General features: G+C 37.0%; 1 protein-coding gene across 4 annotated transcripts in view; it reads right to left on the bottom strand.

The window, feature by feature from the left end:
- Positions 1-3,605: 3,605 nt before the first annotated feature.
- The window catches only part of LOC127452306 (phosphoribosyl pyrophosphate synthase-associated protein 1), a 41,090-nt gene continuing 23,499 nt past the window's right edge, over positions 3,606-21,196 (bottom strand). For 3 of the 4 annotated variants that reach the window (XM_051717689.1, XM_051717690.1, XM_051717692.1), the window contains 4 exons: positions 19,961-19,999; positions 12,933-13,003; positions 12,678-12,824; positions 3,606-4,235 (listed from right to left, as the gene is read on the bottom strand). In XM_051717689.1, coding sequence (XP_051573649.1) covers positions 4,077-4,235; positions 12,678-12,824; positions 12,933-13,003; positions 19,961-19,999 — 416 coding nt within the window. In that variant the 3' untranslated portion in view covers positions 3,606-4,076. The remainder of the gene's footprint in view (positions 4,236-12,677; positions 12,825-12,932; positions 13,004-19,960; positions 20,000-21,196) is intronic. The other variant, XM_051717691.1, reaches the window with a different exon arrangement.

Here is a 21,196-nt window from a genome sequence, read left to right on the forward strand (position 1 = left end):
AAACTTTCATTTTTGGGTGAACCATACCTTCAACATTGACCAAGAGCACACACACACACACAAAAAAATGTAACTTTGAAAACTCATGCATTCTGGTTGTAAACAATATTAGTTTTTTTTCCTTTTTTGTTTTTTGGTTTAATATTTGTGTTAGTTGGATTAAAGTCCATGTTTTTCATAGATAAATTACAAAGCAAAAGCAAGAATTATCCGATTGGGTTAAAGAAACTGACAACTGCTCACAGTATACTTAATTTAGTTGATGCTAAACATACCTGCACAGATAATAGGCCTAATATTGCTTGTATGGTTTCAAATCCCTTTAGGTTTAAAACCAAAGTCTTATCTCTACACCAGGCTACACTGCAAATCTAAAAATCAGCATTAGCAAAATTAGTAATGTTACACATTGACATTTAGTCCAATATGAGTTTTACATGCCCTTTTTACTCCCTTAGTATTGTCGTGTAGGAGTACAGAAGCTTTAAGGGAGAAGTATACACAACAATTGTTTCATTTAAAGCTCGTTTGCTTTGTGGTATACATTCATACATGAATCAACCAAACAAAATGCCTAGAAACCAATAACCTATTCAAAGTAATATATTAGATATCTAGTATGAATGTTAAAGGTATAGTTCACCCAAAAATGAAAACCGTCAACTAGGGGTGTGAAGCGAAGCAATTATCTGTATTTGTATCTGTCTCTGTATTCAGATAGAACTAGGTGTGGGCGGGGCTTAAACCGGAAGTGCATGAAATGTCCAATTTTAAATGTTACTCTTACATTTATAGTTTCTATTAATAAAATATGCCTTGTAAATGCCCTTTCATAATAATAGACTACTAATTATTAATATTATTATTATACAACTATTATTTTAAAAAATATATTACTTTATTCTTTTTTTTTTCTTACCAGATGAAGATGAATTTTTAGGCTACATTAACTGTGGAATATGTTGTGGTTTCTCCTGGTATTTCTGATATTAATATCTGCATGAAACAGAATTTTCGTTTGTCTGTGCATGCATAACACAGACATACATTTGACCAACATTTATTTTAAATGAATACAGGCTACACATCATGCTGAGGTTATACAGAAAGCCCTGGATACCCAGAGCATTCCAAAAGGCATGAGTAAACAGGTTAAATAACACACTCACAATTGGATGCAACAGAACATGTATATACTCCAACAGCATTACGCAGAGATCAGAGTACAATTGGCCAAGACTATTACTGAATTTGAACCCCTAGAGTGCGCTTAAGCCTGCCAATGGGCCAAAAACAGATTCAAAACAAGAATTAATGATGATATTCTGCACAAAGCTCAAACAGTACTGCATGAACAATTTGAATATAATACACGCCAAGCTAAAATTGTGAGCGTGAGAAAGGACAGGAGGGCCAAAGTAGACTTATCTTGTGAAACAGCCTTGAATGAGGAGTTCAAAATTTGCCACATTCCACAGAACTCACCAAACACTAAACCGAGCCCGAGAGATGCTGGTTTACCGAGAAATGCAATGGTAATGAGCAAGGAGGACTCCCTGGTACAATTTGAAGCAACTTTTGCTGATGTACTCAAAGGTAATCAGGCACAATCTAACAAAACTATATCTACAGACCTCAATAAAAAAATATTTTTTTTAACAGGTGTAGTGTCTCAATCACTGGAGGAGTTTGCTGAGAAAGAAGGGAGGATGAGGGTAATGATGAGGAGGCCTTTTAAAAGGATTAATCCTATTAATGCCTCAACTGAACCCATCCTTCTTTCCCCTAAAACAAACTCAGCAACCGAATCCCCTCAAGACCGAACACAGACTAAAAAATCAATTCAGTTCCCCACCAAACATCCTGATATACATAAAAAATATCTAGAGTGATCTATTTCTTGTTGAAGATTTAAATCTGGCCCAGATTCCATTCTTTCCAGATACTGGAACACAGATCGATAGTTTCCCAGGGGCTAATTTCTTACACATCACAAAAATTCAAGAGATTATCTCCAAAGGAGGATGTAGATACTGTAATATTAGAAGCAGGTGTTAATAATAGAGGTCAACACCCAAACAAAACCAGCATTAAACAATTACAGGGTTTGTGGAGGGTGGCAAAGAGAACCTTTCCTAATGCAATCATATATACGGCCCTTATTAATTACTCAGAAAGATTACCACAACCAGAACAATCCAACCTTGAAACTCTCAATGAGTACATTTATGACCATGGCCAACCTCTCCAGGGATTAAGTCCACATAGGTTCAAAGTGAAACCAGAGGACATATCCCAATGGACGGAAAAAACTACAGAACAAATGCTTACAGTTTGGTTGGATCAACTGATTTAAATGGAAAAGTGGTGAAAGTTTTAAGGACATAATTTTACTATGGACCTTTTAGAATTATGGGTTTTAAAAGATACTGGTTATTGATACTTGGTTTTAATGGTAGTAATAGGAAGAAATGGGTTTCTAACTAAAGGGTATTCATAATTTTAAATTAAGAACTGTATTACTATTTATTAATTGCTATTGATTTATTTATTGGAAGAATAACATTTTAAACTTGGTACTAGATTTTTTTATCTACAGAAAGTGAATAAAAAAATGTTTCATGGTCTTTTTTTCTATATGAGTGTCTTTTAATATATTGGTATGTTGTATATAGCACTTTAAAAAAAATGTAAGTGGGTTTATTCAAAGTCTAATTTTATTTAAGATGATTGCAAACTGATTCTCATTCTGTTTTAAAATTAAACATTTAACCATTGGATATATGCCAGTCATGTCCTGTTATCCACCCTACATGCACAAGAAAACAAATGACCCAAGATGGAGCAGAGGTAAGATAATAACCTCCAGTCTGGAAAATAAGGGTTCTAATCCAACCTGGTATGGCAGTGTTAAAAAGAATAAAGCATTTTAACATTTTAATGTCTTTTTGATTCTGTTGTCTTTTAATTGAGTGCCTGGGCTGGTGATAGGAGAATGAGTGCGAGGCAGGGCTATACCATCAGCAGTGAAGGCAACTTTGATGAAGTACTACCTACAGCAATACACGGGGTGGGCAGGCCTGCCTGGCATCAATTTCAAGATCTTACTTAACCAGCTCCGAATACCATTTTAAGTGTCAGCTGCAGTGGTTAAAAGGATAGACATGGGAAACCAGGGTTCGAGCTCAGAGGGTGACAGGCTCAGAGATAATTAATGAAGATAATTAATGAAGTAGATATAATGTAATTAATAAGTCTGAGATGTCCATGTGCCTGTTATATATTAAAGATATCTATTTTAGAAGGGATTAATCCCCTAACCCTAACAAAAATACAATAAAAGTATTATAAAAAAGTAGTCCATATGACTTATGCTCTATATTCCAAGTCTTCCGAAGATATATGATAGCTGTGTGAGGAACAGTCATTTAATTTTTAATTGCTTAATTGATCTCTTTTGTCATTGTGGAGCTCGACTGACCCAGTCCTCTTTAACTTCCATTATATGGGAAAAAGGAGCCAGGACATTCTTCAAAAATTCTCCTTTTGTGCTCCACATAATAATGAAATTCATATGCATTTGAAACGACATGAGGATGAGTAAATGAATTTTCATTTTTGAGAGAACGATTCCTTTAATTTTGAAGCAACACAGCAAAATGAACCAAAAAATACTGATAAGCGAAGAAATCCTCAGTTTTCCAACTTGACTCTAAAATAATCTACATAAGAGTAAACTTAAAACTTTAATATGGAATATAACAAAGTTACAAAACAGAAGTTCAAGTAGGTGAACTCTTGCATATTACGTTCAGTGCATTGGATTGTAAAGGCATATCTGTGTCAAAGAATGAGAGAATTACATGTATACTGTAAATGCTAGGCTGACTGAATTTATTTTAGACATCCACATCAGTTCTGTCAATTGTTGATAGGAGTTTATTTTGATTTTTTTGGAGGATAAAAGGAGTTTGAGAATTTACAGTAACTATGGACAATGTATGACACCTCACAAGAGGGCAAATGGTTCCCAAACTGGACCTCACATCTGCCTCTAACACAAATGTGATTGTTGGCTAGTCGTCTACTGTGATATTGCGGAACAGGTAGGCCATGGACTCCCCATTGTGAATGCGTCGGATCGCCTCAGCCAGGATCATACTGACATCTACTGTCTTGATCTTCGGACACTGCAGCTTTTGCACCTCATGAGGGACCGTGTTGGTCACCACCACCTGGAAAAGCATTAAATACATCACAAATATTTGGTCAGGTGACAGTTTTGAACATTAATCTTTCTTGATGCTGTATGCTCAGCTATAAGTAGAACAAATCCAGGTAAACAAAGGTAAGCAATTGCTGTAGGACACCTGGGCCATTCTCCAGATTCAATTCAGGAAGAATGAGAGTTATTGCCCTGAATGGAATGGAAACTGGGCTAATAAAAACTTCAGGGCTTAAATCTGCAGTCTTACATCATTTAGTGTGACATGCTCACCGACATTAAATGCCCTTACGATGATCTTTAGCCTCCAACAAAGTTCTGACACTGTCAAAATTTTGGGTTAAAGTCCTGCAGTGTGACTACTACTATGATGCCCTACTAACAAAGAACCAATAGAAACACAGCATCTGATGATGCAATCAACATGACAACTACAAATCAACACAAAGGAAGGGAAGGAGCACTACTTGGAATGTGTGCGCGTGTTCAGCTAAAAATGTTGATACTACCTAGTCTATGTGATATGCCAACATAAATATGGTGTTGGCTAGCATTATCGTTACATTATGATTAAACTATCAAAATCACCAAATTCGTGCTGTAGAATGGGCATTTCATGTCATCCTCTTTTACACATCCATGACTTCAGACACTTTTTATTTATTTTTTTAGGCAAAATATAGCAAACTGACAAAGACTGTACGAGAAACCTACGTTTCTGACTTGATGTCAAAAATATCACACCATTATTTTTCAAGGGGAAATGTCACAGCAGAACAGGGCTGAATCAGAGAGTTTTTTCAAAACTCCACAGACACTCAAAGCATGATATTTTTATTTTCATAGAAGCACAATTTAGATATGATTTGATAATATATGTATATATATTTTTTTTATTATTCTTTATGTAGCTTAACCCATTAAAATGTGATGCAAACCACCATGATTTAAAAAATTTGTAAAACAATATTTTTAATAATATAATGGAGGAATACATTATACATATTTAATAATTTATTGTGTAATAAATCTAGAGTTAAATCAAAAACTCAGTAATTTCAGTATCTGTGATTTTTTATATTTATATATATATATATGTGTGTGTGTGTGTGTGTGTGTGTGTGTGTGTGTGTGTGTGTGTGTGCTCAAAAGTTTGCATACCCTTGGAGAATTGGTAATATATGTACCATTTTTAAAGAAAATATGAGTGAGCAGGCAAAACACATTTCTTTTGGGATTCATATTCAACTGTAGGTTATAACAGAATGGCACAATCATAAAACAAAATATGGCAACAAAGAAAAAAATGAAATGACCCCTGTTCAAAAGTTTACATACCCTTAGTTCTTAATACTGTGTATTGCCCCCTTTAGCATCAATGACAGCGTGCAGTCTTTTGTAATAGTTGTCTATGAGGCCCCAAATTCTTGCAGGTGGTATAGCTGCCCATTCGTCTTGGCAAAATGCCTCCAGGTCATGCAAAGTCTTTGGTCGTCTTGCATGAACCGCACGTTTGAGATCTCCCCAGAGTGGCTCGATGATATTAAGGTCAGGAGACTGTGATGGGCACTCCAGAACCTTCATCTTTATCTGCTGTAACCACTGGAGGGTCAACTTGGCCTTGTGCTTAGGGTCACTGTTGTGCTGGAAAGTCCAAGTGCGTCCCATGCGCAGCTTTCGTGCAGAAGAATGCAAATTGTCTGACAGTATTTCTGATAACATGCTGCATTCATCTTGCCATCAATTTTCACAAGATTCCTCATGCCTTTAGAGCTCACACACCCCCAAAACATCAGTGAGCCACCACCATGCTTCACAGTGGGGATGGTATTCTTTTCACTATAGGCCTTGTTGACCCCTCTCCAAACATAGTGCTTATGGTTGTGACCATAAAGCTCTATTTTGGTCTCGTCACACCAAATTACAGTGTGCAAGAAGCTGTGAGGCGTGTCAAGGTGTTGTCATTTGTGGCATTGGCACAGTAAATGCTTCTTTCTGGCAACTCGACCATGCAGCTCATTTTTGTTCAAGTATCATCGTATTGTGCTCCTTGAAACAACCACACCGTCTTTTTCCAGAGCAGCCTGTATTTCTCCTGAGGTTACCTGTGGGTTTTTCTTTGTATCCCGAACAATTCTTCTGGCAGTTGTGGCTGAAATCTTTCTTGGTCTACCTGACCTTGACTTGGTATCAAGAGATCCCCAAATGATCCACTTCTTAATAAGTGATTGAACAGTACTGACTGGCATTTCCAAGGCTTTGGATATCTTTTTATATCCTTTTCCATCTTAATAAAGTTCCATTACCTTGTTACGCAGGTCTTTTGACAGTTCTTTTCTACTCCGCTTGGCTCAGTATCTAGCCTGCTCAGTGCATCCATGTGAGAGCTAACAAACTCTTTGACTATTTATACACAGACACTAATTGCAATTTAAAAAGCCACAGGTGTGGGAAATTAACCTTTAATTGCCATTTAAACCTGTGTGTGTCACCTTGTGTGTCTGTAACAAGGCCAAACATTCAAGGGTATGTAAACTTTTGATCAGGGCCATTTGGGTGATTTCGGTTTTCATTATGATTTAAAAAAAAGAGCCAAACAACTATGCAATGATAAGGATAGTGATTATTATGGCTTCATATAATCACTATCCTTAAATAAAAGACAGTTTTTTTGCATGATCAGTCATTTTCAAAAGCAATGCCAAAATTTCTGCCAGGGTATGCAAACTTTTGAGCACAACTGTGTGTGTGTGTGTATATATATATATATATATATATATATATATATATATATGGTCGACCTACAGTGGATTTTGCCGGTACCAATAACTAAGGTGGCGGAAAAAGCTGATAAGCTATTAATAGGATGATAGTTTTTAAAATCAATTTACAGATTGACCAAAGATTTCTTAGTCTTTCCTTACTATGACAGGCACAGACATTGAGGTTAAAGAGTCAGAAATTAATAAAATCCCAAAAGCAGTTTATTGCAGAACCACAATTCCAGTAATAACCAGAAAAATTACGATTTGGTGCATAATGTGGGACTTTTAACTATAAACAAGACAAAATACTCCAGGGATTTTATTTGAACAATGATGGAGGCTTGGCTCGGTTACAATGCTCTATATGCAATTATATAACAAATTAAGTTTTTTGAAGCCTATATATTCACCAGATGAAGAGTTTGGGGTATATTATATATATATATATATATATACACACACACACACACACACACACTCAGATCAGCCACAACATTAAAACCACCTGTCTAATATCGTGGAGGTCCCTCTCGAGCTGCCAAAACAGCTCTGACTCGTTGAGGCATGGACTCCACAAGACCTCTGAAGATGTCCTGTGGTATCTGGCACCAAGACGTTAGCAGCAGATCCTTTAAGTCCTGTAAGTTGCGAGGTGGGGCCTCCATGGATTGGACTTGTTGGTCCAGCACATTCCATAGATGCTCAATCGGACTGAGATCTGGGAAATTTGGAGGCCAAGTCAACACCTTCAACTCTTTGTCATGTTCCTCAAACCATTCCTGAACAATTTTTGCAGTGTGGCAGGGCGCATTATCCTGCTGAAAGAGACCACTGCCATCAGGGAATACCCTTGTCATGAAGGGGTGTACGTGGTCTGTAACAATCTTTAGGTAGTTGGTACATGTCAAAGTAACATCCACATGAATGCCAGGACCCAAGGTTTCCCAGCAGAACATTGCCCAGAGCATCACACTGCCTCCGCTGGCCTGCCTTCTTCCCATAGTGCATCCTGCTGCCATCTCTTCCCCAGGTAAACGATGCACTCGCACCTGTCCGTCAACATGATCAAAGAGAAAATGTGATTCATCAGACCAGGCTACCTTCTTCCATTACATGGTCCAGTTCTGACGCTCACGTGCCCATTGTAAGCGCTTTCGGCAATGGACGGGGTCAGCATGGGCACTCTGACCGGTCTGCGTCTACTCAGCCCCATACACAGCAAGCTGCGATGCACTGTGTGTTCTGACACCTTTCTATCATGGCCAGCATTAAGTTTTTCATCAATTTATGCTACAGTAGCTCTTCTGTGGGATCGGACCAGATGGGCTAGCCTTCGCTCCCCACATGCATCAGTGAGACTTGGGCGCCCATGACCCTGTCGCTGGTTCACCGGTTGTCCTTCCTTGGACCACTTTTGGTAGATACTAACCACTGCAAACCTGTAACACCCCACAAGACCTGCCGTGCAGGAGATGCTGTGACCCAGTCATCTAGCCCAGTGGTTCTAAACCTTTTTGACACCAAGGCCCCCCACTGTCCAAGACAATATTTGAATATTTGCCCCCTCGCCCAAAACTAGATGTGTCTGATTAAAATAATCATGGATAATTTTTGATTCTAGAAGTTTCAGAAAGAGTCTGTTTACAATTTGTGGGCATACATCTTCAAGTATTTTTAGCATTTTAATTAAGTTGGATTATTTTAATTATTTTAATATTTCTTATTTTAAATACATTTTAAGTCATATTGAGGCCCTCTTGGAAGTGTGCTGAGGCCACCTAGTGGGTCCCGGCCCCCTGGTTGAGAACCACTGGTCTAGCCATCACAATTTGGCCCTTGTCAAAGTCTCTCAGATCCTTACGCTTGCCCACTTTTCCTGCTTCCAACACATAAAATTCAAGAAGTGACTGTTCAATCGCTGCCCAATATATCCCACCCCCTGACAGGTGCCACTGTAACGAGATAATAAATGTCATTCACTTCACCTGTCAGTGGATTTAATGTTGTGTCTGATCAGTGTATACATATAAACTCAGCAAAAAAAGAAAACGGCCCTTTTTCAGGACACTGTATTTTAAAGATAATTTTGTAAAAATCCAAATAACTTTACAAATCTTTATTGTAAAGGGTTTAAACAATGTTTTCCATGCTTGTTCAATGAATCATAAATAATGAATGAACATGCACCTGTGGAACGGTCGTTAAGACACTAACAGACTTAGGCTATTAAGGTCACAGTTATAAAACTTAGGACACTAAAGAGACCTTTCTACTGACTCCAAATGAAAGGTGCCCAGGGTCCCTGCTCATCTGCGTGAACATGCCTTAGGCATGCTGCATGGAGGCATGAGGACTGCAGATGTGGCCAGGGCAATAAATTGCAATGTCCGTACTGTGAGACGCCTAAGACAGCTCTACAGGGAGACAGGAAGGACAGCTGATCGTCCTCGCAGTGGCAGACCACGTGTAACAACACCTGCATAGGATCGGTACATCCGAATACCACACCTGCGGGACAGGTACAGGATGGCAACAACAACAACTGCCAGAGTTACACCAGGAACGCACAATCCCTGCATCAATGCTCAGACTGTCCGCAATAGGCTGAGAGAGGCTGGACTGAGGGCTTGTAGGCCTGTTGTAAGGCAGGTCCTTACCAGACATCACCGGCAACAACGTCGCCTCTGGGCTCAAACCCACCTTCACTGGACCAGACAGGACTGGCAAAAAGTGCTCTTCACTGACGAGTCGCAGTTTTGTCTCACCAGGGGTGATGGTCGGACTCGCATTTATCATCAAAGGAATGAGCGTTACACAGAGGCCTGTACTCTGGAGTGGGATCGATTTGGAGGTGGAGGGCTGGGGCAGTGTGTCACAGCATCATCGGACTGAGCTTGTTGTCATTGCAGGCAATCTCAACACTGTGCGTTACAGGGAAGACATCCTCCTCCCTCATGTGGTACCCTTCCTGTAGGCTCATCCTGACACGACCCTCCAGCATGACAATGCCACCAGCCATACTGCCCGTTCTGTGCGTGATTTCCTGCAAGACAGGAATGTCAGTTTTCTGCCATGGCCAGCGAAGAGCCTGGATCTCAATCCCATTGAGCATGGGACCTGTTGGATCGGAGGGTGAGGGCAAGGGCCATTCCCCCCAGAAATATCCGATGCCTTGGAGGAAGAGTGGGGTAATATCTCACAGCAAGAACTGGCAAATCTGGTGCAGTCCATGAGGAGATGCACTGTACTTAATACAGCTGGTGGCCACACCAGATACTGACTGTTACTTTTGATTTTGACCCCCCCTTTGTTCAGGGACACATTATTCCATTTCTGTTAGTCACATGTCTGTGAAACTTGTTCAGTTTATGTCTTAGTTGTTGAACATTTCTTTTTTTGCTGAGTTATATATATATATATATATATATATATATATATATATTAGGGGTATAACTGTTCAAATTTCTCTGGGTGATATCTGCTTATATGATTAATCAGATATCGATGTATTACCAGAATACAGCACTCACACTGAGCGATGTCTGCAAACAGTGCCTGTTTTGTAAACGTTTTTTGACCATTGCTTTTGTAATTGATGGCAAAAATAAAAAGTGCCCAGTATTGATGGGTGATACCTCAAGAAGTTGGTTGAGAAAATGTCAAGAGGGTGGGCGGCCACTTTGAAGATGCTAAAATATAACATAGTTTTGATTTATTTTGGATTATTTTAGTCACAACATAATTCCCATATTTCCATTTATGTTATTCCATAGTTGTGATGACTATTATTCTAAAATGTAAAAAAAAAAAAAAAAAAAAATTAAGAATAAGTGCCCCTAAACTTTTGAATGGTAGTGTATATATACACATTTCACCAGATGCTGTTTCAGCATCGACTTTTGCTGATAACCGATAGTTCCAAAAAGCAACTATCGGCACAGATTAATCAGTAAAATCGATATATCGGTCTACCTCTAGTATATAATCTCTACCTGCAACCCAGCACAAAAAGTAAAAATGCTATTTAGTTTTGTTTTAAGTCAATACAGTGTGTGGTGCATAAAAACATAAGCAATTGTTTTTTGAAAAATAAATAAATAATTATATATATATATATATATATATATATATATATATATATATATATATATATATATATATATATATATATTTTTTTTTTTTTTTTAATTTATTTATTTATTTTTTTATCTGATGTCCTCTAAGTCAGGGTTTCCCAACCACTGTGCTGCAGCACATTAGTGTGCTGTGAAAGATTGTCAGGTGTGCGGTGGAAAATTTATCAAATTCCACAAAATAAATAAATGCTGTTTTTTCCGGAATATAAGTCGCAGATTTTTTCATCATCTGAAATGTCCTGCGACTTACAGTCTGAAGCGATTTATATACATAATTTATACATAACTGATGTCGGCTGGTCAAACATGCACACCAAAACATAGATTAGGCATAGATACGGTAGAGGCATTTTAAAGTTGCCAATTCAGAATATTTTTTCTTTACAAAGTATTTTATGCAACTAGTTTAAATATTTTGTCCATCGTAACATTATTGTTCTAACAAACTCTAGTCCGCTGTCAAACGCAACTCCTCACATGCCCACAAAATGACATTTCATTATCAGTGAACCGGATAATTAATATATTGCAAAGCGGGTTGCAAATATCAGAAATATCCAGTCACTAATGCTAATGAATAGAATACAACAGGTGTATTGTTTTACTCAAAGAATAAAAGCTGTTTATTTGTGCACAGCATAGAGTTACAGATGTTATGAACAGATGTGGCTTACTTGTCACGTTTCTCTCATGAAACATAAACCGAATATGAGAATCTGTTACATACAATTACTAAAAGCAAATTCTCCCATTTAAAATAAGCCCAAAAACACTGTGATACGATGTGTAGGTTCTGAGGTACTGTGAACTTCACGGAGTGTGTTTGACATCTGAATCGCTGAAGGGAAGTCTGGCGGCTGCTCAGGTCATAGTGCCTGCATGATCCAAACTCTGTTGGGGGTTTTTTTTCTCTCTCAACGAGGCGATTTTGGCCCGGTGTGACTTATAGTCAGGTGCGACTTTATTTCCGGAAAATACGGTAAATAAATACTTAAATAAAAAATGTATTTGCTGTGGAGCTGCAAGTATTAATTTGCGAGAACAAATCTATAAATTGATAAGACACACATTTGTTGTTTTTTCATTACCTAATTAGTGCTCTTGGCATCTGTGACCTCATTATACAGCGTACCTATATTACTTGCGTTTTTTGCATGGCCAAATTTCAAACATTACGAGTAAACACGCTACTAAGACAGACAGAAAACAGGGACGATGGTTATGTGGGATAGTGGTGTGCCGTGGGATTTTTTTAATCAAAGTGTGCCGTGGCAGAAAAAATGTTGGGTTAAAAAGGCTGCTTTTACTATGTTACCCCTAGTTACTATGAAAAAGAACGATTAGATTCCGAGTTAATTTTCTTCTTTAACATTATTCAGCACTGCTTTAATAACAATTTTGAAAAAGTATATATAAAAGTACACATAAAAGTAAAATATATTTATAGCTTGTTTTGGAAAGCACTATTACACACACAAATGGCACCATTTTCTGAGAACAAGGTGTTTTCTTCTCTTTGGAGCTGCACTGTGAAAGGGGCGAAGCACTCACCTCGTCTATGGCGGACTCCTCGATGAGACGTGGGGCGTCTGCAGACAACAGGCCATGGGTGGCCATGATATAGATCTTATACGCTCCTCTCTCTTTGAGAATTTCAGCGGCTGCCACAAAGTCCTCCACATCATCTATGATATCATCCTACACGGGGTGGGAGAGGGGATGGAAACATCATGTATCGCTGTTTGCCTTGGCTATTGAAAAAACATTAACATACTTATACCCAGTTCAAAAATAGGCATTTCTTACAACAATGATGGCTATGCGTCCTCCAACGTCTCCGACAACGGTGATGGGCGGTTTTTCCTTGGCCATCATTACTATAAAGAGAAAATATAAACTAGTCTGTCATGAAATCATTTCGGGAAATTGTTAATAGACCAAAGATGCCAAATCAATCACATTCAATCATCAGAGTAGATTGGGTAAGATGGGTTCAAGTGTATGTAATGGCCTAAATCTCAACCATCTCGTATCCAAAAATGACCATCCGAAGAGTCCTACAGGAACCAAACTACACATTGTGTAACACTGACCTTCACTGCAAACAAATCATTTTCTTTCAGTATTTTTGTCTTGATTTGCAGTAATAATAAACATCCTAAATCCTTAAAGTGTTTACCAGCCAGTTAAGGATGTTTAGATATTTTACTGGAAAATAAGAAAAAAATACTGAGTAAGAAAATTAGTTCTCTAGTGTACTCTAGTGTCGGAGAACGCTTCCCATTTTACCCCACCTACAATTCAAACAAAATTAGATATGAAAATAAATGTGGGGAAAAGCGGCACAAGCCATGCGAAACGATCATCTCTTGTCCCCAATATACCCTATCTAGAAGTTTACACTTAAGATTCAGTGCCGGAAAATACAACATAAATCAATCTCGTCCTCGAGTCAGCATGACAGACTCAAAGACATTGCTGTAATTTAGGAGTGATCAAGACTGCGAGGCTAATGTCACTGAGCCAAAATACACACTCCAACCCAACTGAACACAAGAGAGAAAGACTGGAGAATACAAAGGGGTTAAAAGAGTTATGCATGCCTTCAACACATGCCTTTCATCAAGAGCACGACCCAAAGCTTTTCAATCATCCTACATTCATTTTTAAAGATCAAAGTAGCATCTCTCAGAATAGCATTCAATATACCAGGTCTGATACTGTAGGGAGCTGCTGTTCAATACAATTCTAATGTGGAACCTTTGAAAGGGGCTGTTCACACAGGGCGCATTATAAACAACTTGGAAAATGGACTTGGTACGACTATGGACTACTTTTGTGATTCTTTTTCTTGTTGGAGCTTGGCACTATAAATCACAATCTACTTTCGTGGTATAAAAAAAAAAAAAAAAGCAGCTCGAACATTCTTCCTAACATCATTTTTTGTTTTTCATGGAAAACAGAAAATAAAGGGGTCAAAGCAACATGGCGGAACACGCTCAAAACACTTGAGACCTTTATCCCATTCCAGATCTGACTGGTTCATTGTTTTAAGACGGAAATTGCATGTCAAAAGATTAACAAAATGTAATTTGGTTCTTAAAGAAAAAGGCGCTAACGGAGCAAGATGCAAAAAAAGAAGCACAACAGTCAAAGCCGCATTTTTACATAGACCAACAAATAAAAAGTAGAGCAAACGGAACACAAGAACGTGTCTTGTGTGAACAGCCACTAACATATGGTGATGGCCAAGAGTATTCTGAGGTGTGGCGGTTTATGGCTATAAGATGTCCATAATAAGAAATTTGAGTTTTGCCTGCCAGTACCCAAATATACAATATTATATTGACTAAAAGACAAAATTAGGGATGCAACAATGTATCAGCTACCAGAATTTAACTGCCAATTATTGACCAAACTAATACCATCGGAATATCGGCATGAATATTCATAATATATTCAATATTCATATAGCATAAGCGTGAAAACACCAAAATATAAAAACGTTTTTTTTTTCATAATTAATTACGTAAATGTATTGCACTGCATAAAGTTAACAAGCATTTTTATGTGAGTAATATAAAGAAACACCAACAAAAACAACTTAAATCCAAAAAGGTAAAGCATGTTTCACATAATATAATTTTTGTTATTATAATATGGAAAATGTGAGTTCGCTTGTTTAGAACTACAAACACCGAAATGCAAAAAATGTTTTAGAAGTACAAAAAAAAAAAACTTTTTTCCTCTCACATCAATTGTAATTGTTTTCCATTTTATTATTACTTCTATTTATCTTTCATTGTGGCTCTCTTCAATGACAAATTTTCATTGTTAGAACAATAAAATAGCATTCGTACATCTCATTTTTAAGACATAATTCCAAAGCAAAACAGTGATCTGATGACAAAATAAGGTGGCAAAATATCGGTTTTTGTCTGCAGTTTTTTGTAAAAAAAAAAAAAAAATAAAAAAAATCATATCGGTGCATCCCTAAACTAAACTATAATAATTTAGTGATCTCAACATATTAAATGTGGTTATGTGGCTATTGTATTTATCATTGCTGGCTGTGTACTTCAACAATCATGTGGACAATAGGCATTGCCTGACTTTTTTTTTTTTTTTTCATTGGCCCTGTATCTACTACATCTGTACTACAACTTTCCATGAACAACTTCCTCTTTTTATCAAGGTCATGTGTTTCAAAGATAGTGCAAGGGCCTTTGTTACAAGCAGCTAAAATTCTGTAAAACTCTATAGTCTATGGGTTTCCACAAGCAGGCATGGTGTGTTGATTGGCAAGATGAGGCTGGATCACAAACAAAGGCAATTCTCTCAGACAGACATTCAATGGTTCCATTTCTCAACAATTATAATTACATGGAAATTGAAAGTAAGCACTGCAATTCAGGCTTCTTAGTTCTGTTTGGAAGCACTCTGAAGCTTACAAATCCATTTTTGACATTGTAATGAGGGCTGGTCAGTATGACAGTATACTGTATATAACATGCAACGGTTTACACGTGTCAGGCGATAGAGATATACTTCCACTTATACACGGGGAAAGTACATCCGCGTGGCTATTAGTGGGCAGGACTGCCACATTATTCGTATGTCCTAGCCAATTATAATATATTTGATGTTAAATATATAGTTATGAGATGCAGGATTTTATACCAATAAGAGTTCACAAATAGGTAGGGCGTAATTCTCATCTTAAGTGTTCTATAATGCGAGACATTCATTTGCTATGAATAACTTTATCTTTTGGTTTGCGTCCATCCAGTTCCAAATTAAAAGAGAAAATCAAATGGGATTCAAAAGTATCTTAGATTTTGAAAGTATTTAATTCACTGGATTATCCAAAAATGGGCATTACCCCATTGTTATTTAATACATAAACCACTTTGCTACATTTTCAGCACAATTAACTAAATTGTGATATATACAGTTACCGTGAAATAAAATTATTCTATGATATAAGCTTCTTTGGTCTTAATATTAGGGCTTGGAAGTTTAACCCATTAATTTCTGCGATTAATAGTTCACTCTGTAATGTGTTAAAGAAAATTAGCGCACTTAATGCCGTATCCGTTTTGCTCACTTCGCTAAAGTTTTTCCCCACTTCCTTGCCGGCAGGTCCAAAAGGGGGAGCTATGTTGCGGGAGAAGTTTATGCTTAAAACGTTAAAGTCCCCGGACACATAAGTCAGGCATATGAAGTATCATTTAAAAGCTTAGAATCTTAACTTTTCATAGACAACCATCACTTCTGCATTTACATACAGTTGTGCTCAAAAGTTTGCACACCCTGGCAGAAATTGTGAAATTGATTTTGAAAATATGACTGATCATTTTTATTTATTTTATTTAAAGAGCATGATCATATGAAGCCATTTATTATCACATAGTTGTTTGGCTCCTTTTTAGAATCATAATGATAACAGAAATCACCCAAATGGCCCTGATCAAAAGTTTACATACCCTTGAATGTTTGGCCTTGTTACAGACACACAAGGTGACACACACAGGTTTAAATGGCAATTAAAGGTTAATTTCCCACACCTGTGACTTTTTAAATTACAATTTTATTAGCTCTCACGTGGATGCACTGAACAGGCTAGATACTGAGCCATGGGGAGCAGAAAAGAACTGTCAAAAGACCTGCGTAACAAGGTAATGGAACTTTATAAAGATGGAAAAGGATATAAAAAGATATCCAAAGCCTTGAAAATGTCAGTCAGTACTGTTCAATCACTTATTAAGAAGTGGAAAATTCGGAGATCTTTTGATACCAAGCCAAGGTCAGGTAGACCAAGAAAGATTTCAGCCACAACTGCCAGAAGAATTGTTCGGGATACAAAGAAAAACCCACAGGTAACCTCAGGAGAAATACAGGCTGCTCTGGAAAAAAGACGGTGTGGTTGTTTCAAGGAGCACAATACGATGATACTTGAACAAAAATGAGCTGCATGGTCGAGTTGCCAGAAAGAAGCATTTACTGCGCCAATGACACAAAAAAGCCGGTTACAATATGCCCAACAACACCTTGACACGCCTCACAGCTTCTGGCACACTGTAATTTGGTGTGACGAGACCAAAATAGAGCTTTATGGTCACAACCATAAGCGCTATGTTTGGAGAGGGGTCAACAAGTCCTATAGTGAAAAGAATACCATCCCCACTGTGAAGCACGGTGGTGTCTCACTGATGTGTGAGCTCTAAAGGCACGGGGAATCTTGTGAAAATTGATGGCAAGATGAATGCAGCATGTTATCAGAAAATACTGGCAGACAATTTGCATTCTTCTGCACGAAAGCTGCGCATGGGACACTCTTGGACTTTCCAGCACGACAATGACCCTAAGCACAAGGCCAAGTTGACCCTCCAGTGGTTACAGCAGATAAAGATGAAGGTTCTGGAGTGCCCATCACAGTCTCCTGACCTTAATATCATCGAGCCACTCTGGGGAGATCTCAAACGTGCGGTTCATGCAAGACGACCAAAGACTTTGCATGACCTGGAGGCATTTTGCCAAGACGAATGGGCAGCTATACCACCTGCAAGAATTTGGGGCCTCATAGACAACTATTACAAAAGACTGCACGCTGTCATTGATGCTAAAGGGGGCAATACACAGCATTAAGAACTAAGGGTATGCAGATTTTCATTTTTGTTGCCATGTTTTGTTTTCTGATTGTGCCATTCTGTTATAACCTACAGTTGAATATGAATCCCATAAGAAATAAAAGAAATGTGTTTTGCCTGCTCACTCATGTTTTCTTAAAAAAAGGTACATATATTACCAATTCTCCAAGGGTATGCAAACTTTTGAGCACAACTGTAAAACAGCAAAAGACCTGAAACCATTCACGTCACAAATCAGCACCACCTAGAGTTCATGTGGTAGAAATATTAATATGAATATAAAAGTCTTTCAAATAGCCCTTATATAGACAAAAAAATATTACATTTTGTTGCCCTAATACCACAGTTTGAAACATTTTCAAAAGAACCACAAAGTGAAACATTATATTTCTAAGACATCAAATACAAACTGCTACTGTAAGCCCCAAATAGCTAAACACGTTATATCAGCTTTTACCTTAGTTTTCAAAAAAAAAAATTTAAAAAAAAAAGCCAATTTTTTACTTGACTGTGAGCTTGCTTGTGTGAATAATCCAATGTTATATCTTAGATGTCCAGAACAAAATATGCGGTCCAGCAAGAGAAGCATGCTAAACAAATCATGGGAAATATATGCTATCGACTATTGATGATAAAATTTACATAATTGTAAAGGGGACGATCTCAGCTTTTACACCTAGATTGAGCTTCTAGTCCATTCAGAGGCCGAGATTTTCGAAGAAACACTGGGGGTGGTGCATGAACTGAAAATTAGGTTAAATGACTATAGATGAGCACATCTGGGAGGGCTAAAATGCGTTAGATCACCATCTACATTTAATTTTATGACGGAAGGTGATAGAGGAATAAATATTTTGTCTTTGCTGCAAACTTGTGGAATAAAATTAGACTTTTTGGAGGGAGATGTCATAAACAGAACCAAATTTACATGCTTACAAAGTTAGGACCAAAAAAAAAACAAAAAAACAAAAAAATATATAATAATAATAATAATAATAATATTATATATATATATTAAATAAATTTGAATGTGAAAAATTTGCAGGCAGCAGCACAAAAATGGCCCAGAGCTGAAGAGGTTAAACTTCAACATTCAATATGTTTTAGATCTGTATGTAGTGTCTAATAATGCATTAGCAATGTACACTTAAGTTTATCTCGTCAATAAAGTTTCATATGAATTAAATCTGTCCATTGTATCCTATTATTAAAAACGTCCATTGAAAAACAGCAGAACATTTTGCCCAACTTTTAATTACAGCATGTCCACTGATTTCATGGCATGTTAACTTATAATTTTATCAAAGATTTATACCTGTAAACATGTCTAATTAACTCTATTTGCACAAAAAAACGTTTTAACAAACATATTTAAATAATTAAAATAAATGATGACTAACCAATTTTTTGCAGACAAAACAGTTCTTTGAGACAAAGTAAAAAGTAAATATAATTATAAATGAATTTTAATGTTTGTTTTAATGTACCATGTACCATGATTACTCGCGATTAGTCAAAGAAAACAGTGATTAATTAGTTTAAAAAAATTTATCGATTCACAACCCAAGTTAAAATACTTTCTCCTATCCCAGCTTAATATGCAGCGACAACTAAAAATAAGCCACTCATAGGTTAATTTTTTTTTTTTTTTTTTTTTTTTTTTTACTGTAGACACTGTCTCTCTGTGGGGCTATACAAATTCCTCTGTATGTTTTGAGCAGCCTGTCCTGCCTGACACAACAACTTTGACTTAGCGTGAGTTGGGGGCAGGACTATATGTTTGTTTGATCAATAGCAGATGAGGGGCAGATTTAGAAAGCTGTTTGAAACAATGTTTTTTTTACAATTCCATTCAGTGACACAAGAAGTGCAGAAATTACATCTGTTTTAAATCAAACTGTGAAATAAAACTTGCGTCATATCATCCACCCCTACAGTTCATAGCATCTAATAACTGCTTTATATACATTAAAAATTAAGACTGCACTTTTGTCAGAATTATAATGAATAAAGAACCTCAGTGGGCTCTAAATCAATGGCTTTTCTCATGGTAAATTGAGTAATGTCTTCAGAGTGCTTGAATTACAGACACCAAGACACCTCAGTCACTACACGCATGCAAGAAGAAACCATTTCAGCGTGGTCACTGCTGTGATCGGTAGCAAAAAGAGTTAACCGTCATACTTGGGAGCTCAATGCCTGGGAACGGAGCTTGTTGTTTGCCTATTACCAATAAATAAACATCACGTTAAACAAACATCCACACACAAATGATAGAACACACAGACAAGAAACAAGGACTTCAACAATCCACAGTCAAAACAAAAATACCTTATCAATAGATTTTCAATTCTGACAAGAGATAATTTAGTCTAAATGGGCAATGTAACCTTGAATAACCTTAAAAAGGAGAGCAAAGACAAGGGTTTTCTGAGGATTGTCGAAGTCTTTTCAAAGACTATACATGTAAACACATCTACTTGGAGTGAACTCCTCTCAGGCAATGTGTGTTAGAGTATACAAGAGTCATTTGCCAAGGCATATTTCATGAAAGACTTGCTTGCTCATTAATCTGAACAATATCACAGTACACTCAAAAAAGAAAACAAAAAAAGCTCTTTGGCTGAACTTGATTTAATTATAGACAGTGGTTCCACATGTTTAAAATTAGTTTTCTTCACTTAAAATGACTATGTAATCTCAACACAAACACTTTGTGTAGAAAGAACCTAGTTGAATTGGGTAAACCCAATAAAATACATGTGTCAATGTAACTCAAATAAATCTCTTATTTCTTTATGTACTAACTAGTGAACGTGAATGTTAGCATGCTAAATTCATGCTGGTAGGAAGCACTATAGTGTAGTTTAGTAACTATGATATTATTAGCACATTATTTGAAGTGATCAATCAATTTAATGTGCGACATCTACCTGTCCTCATCATTATCTCAAACCTTACCTTTCACCATAATGGTAATCCTCAAAACGCCAACATAACAGAAACTCTTCTAAATCTCACCATAACAAAACATTAAACACTAATAAGCATCTCCCTTGCTTGTACATAAAATAACACTTAATTTTAACATTAACTCTCCCTATCGAGTCCTACGCAAAGCATGCTGGGGAATGGAAACCCCCTGGCCAGTTTCATCAATGCTATATTAACACCACAAAAAGTATTTATGTAGTCCCAACTCAAATGGATTAAGTAAACTTCCATTTTACAAATTTAAATGGATATAACGCAATGAAATCAAGTTGTGACTAAATGTTCTAGAATTGTGTTGCTTTAGTTCATTTTAATCAAAAAATCATTTTTTTATTTTTTATGTTTGTACAGTATGTGTCCTAACCAGGTGCGAGGTAACTAGTTTCCATTCATTTGTCTGTCAACATTGAACGCGGAAATGCTACA

This window comes from Myxocyprinus asiaticus, chromosome 14, assembly GCF_019703515.2.
Source record: "Myxocyprinus asiaticus isolate MX2 ecotype Aquarium Trade chromosome 14, UBuf_Myxa_2, whole genome shotgun sequence".
In the NCBI taxonomy this organism is placed as follows: Eukaryota; Metazoa; Chordata; class Actinopteri; order Cypriniformes; family Catostomidae; genus Myxocyprinus; species Myxocyprinus asiaticus.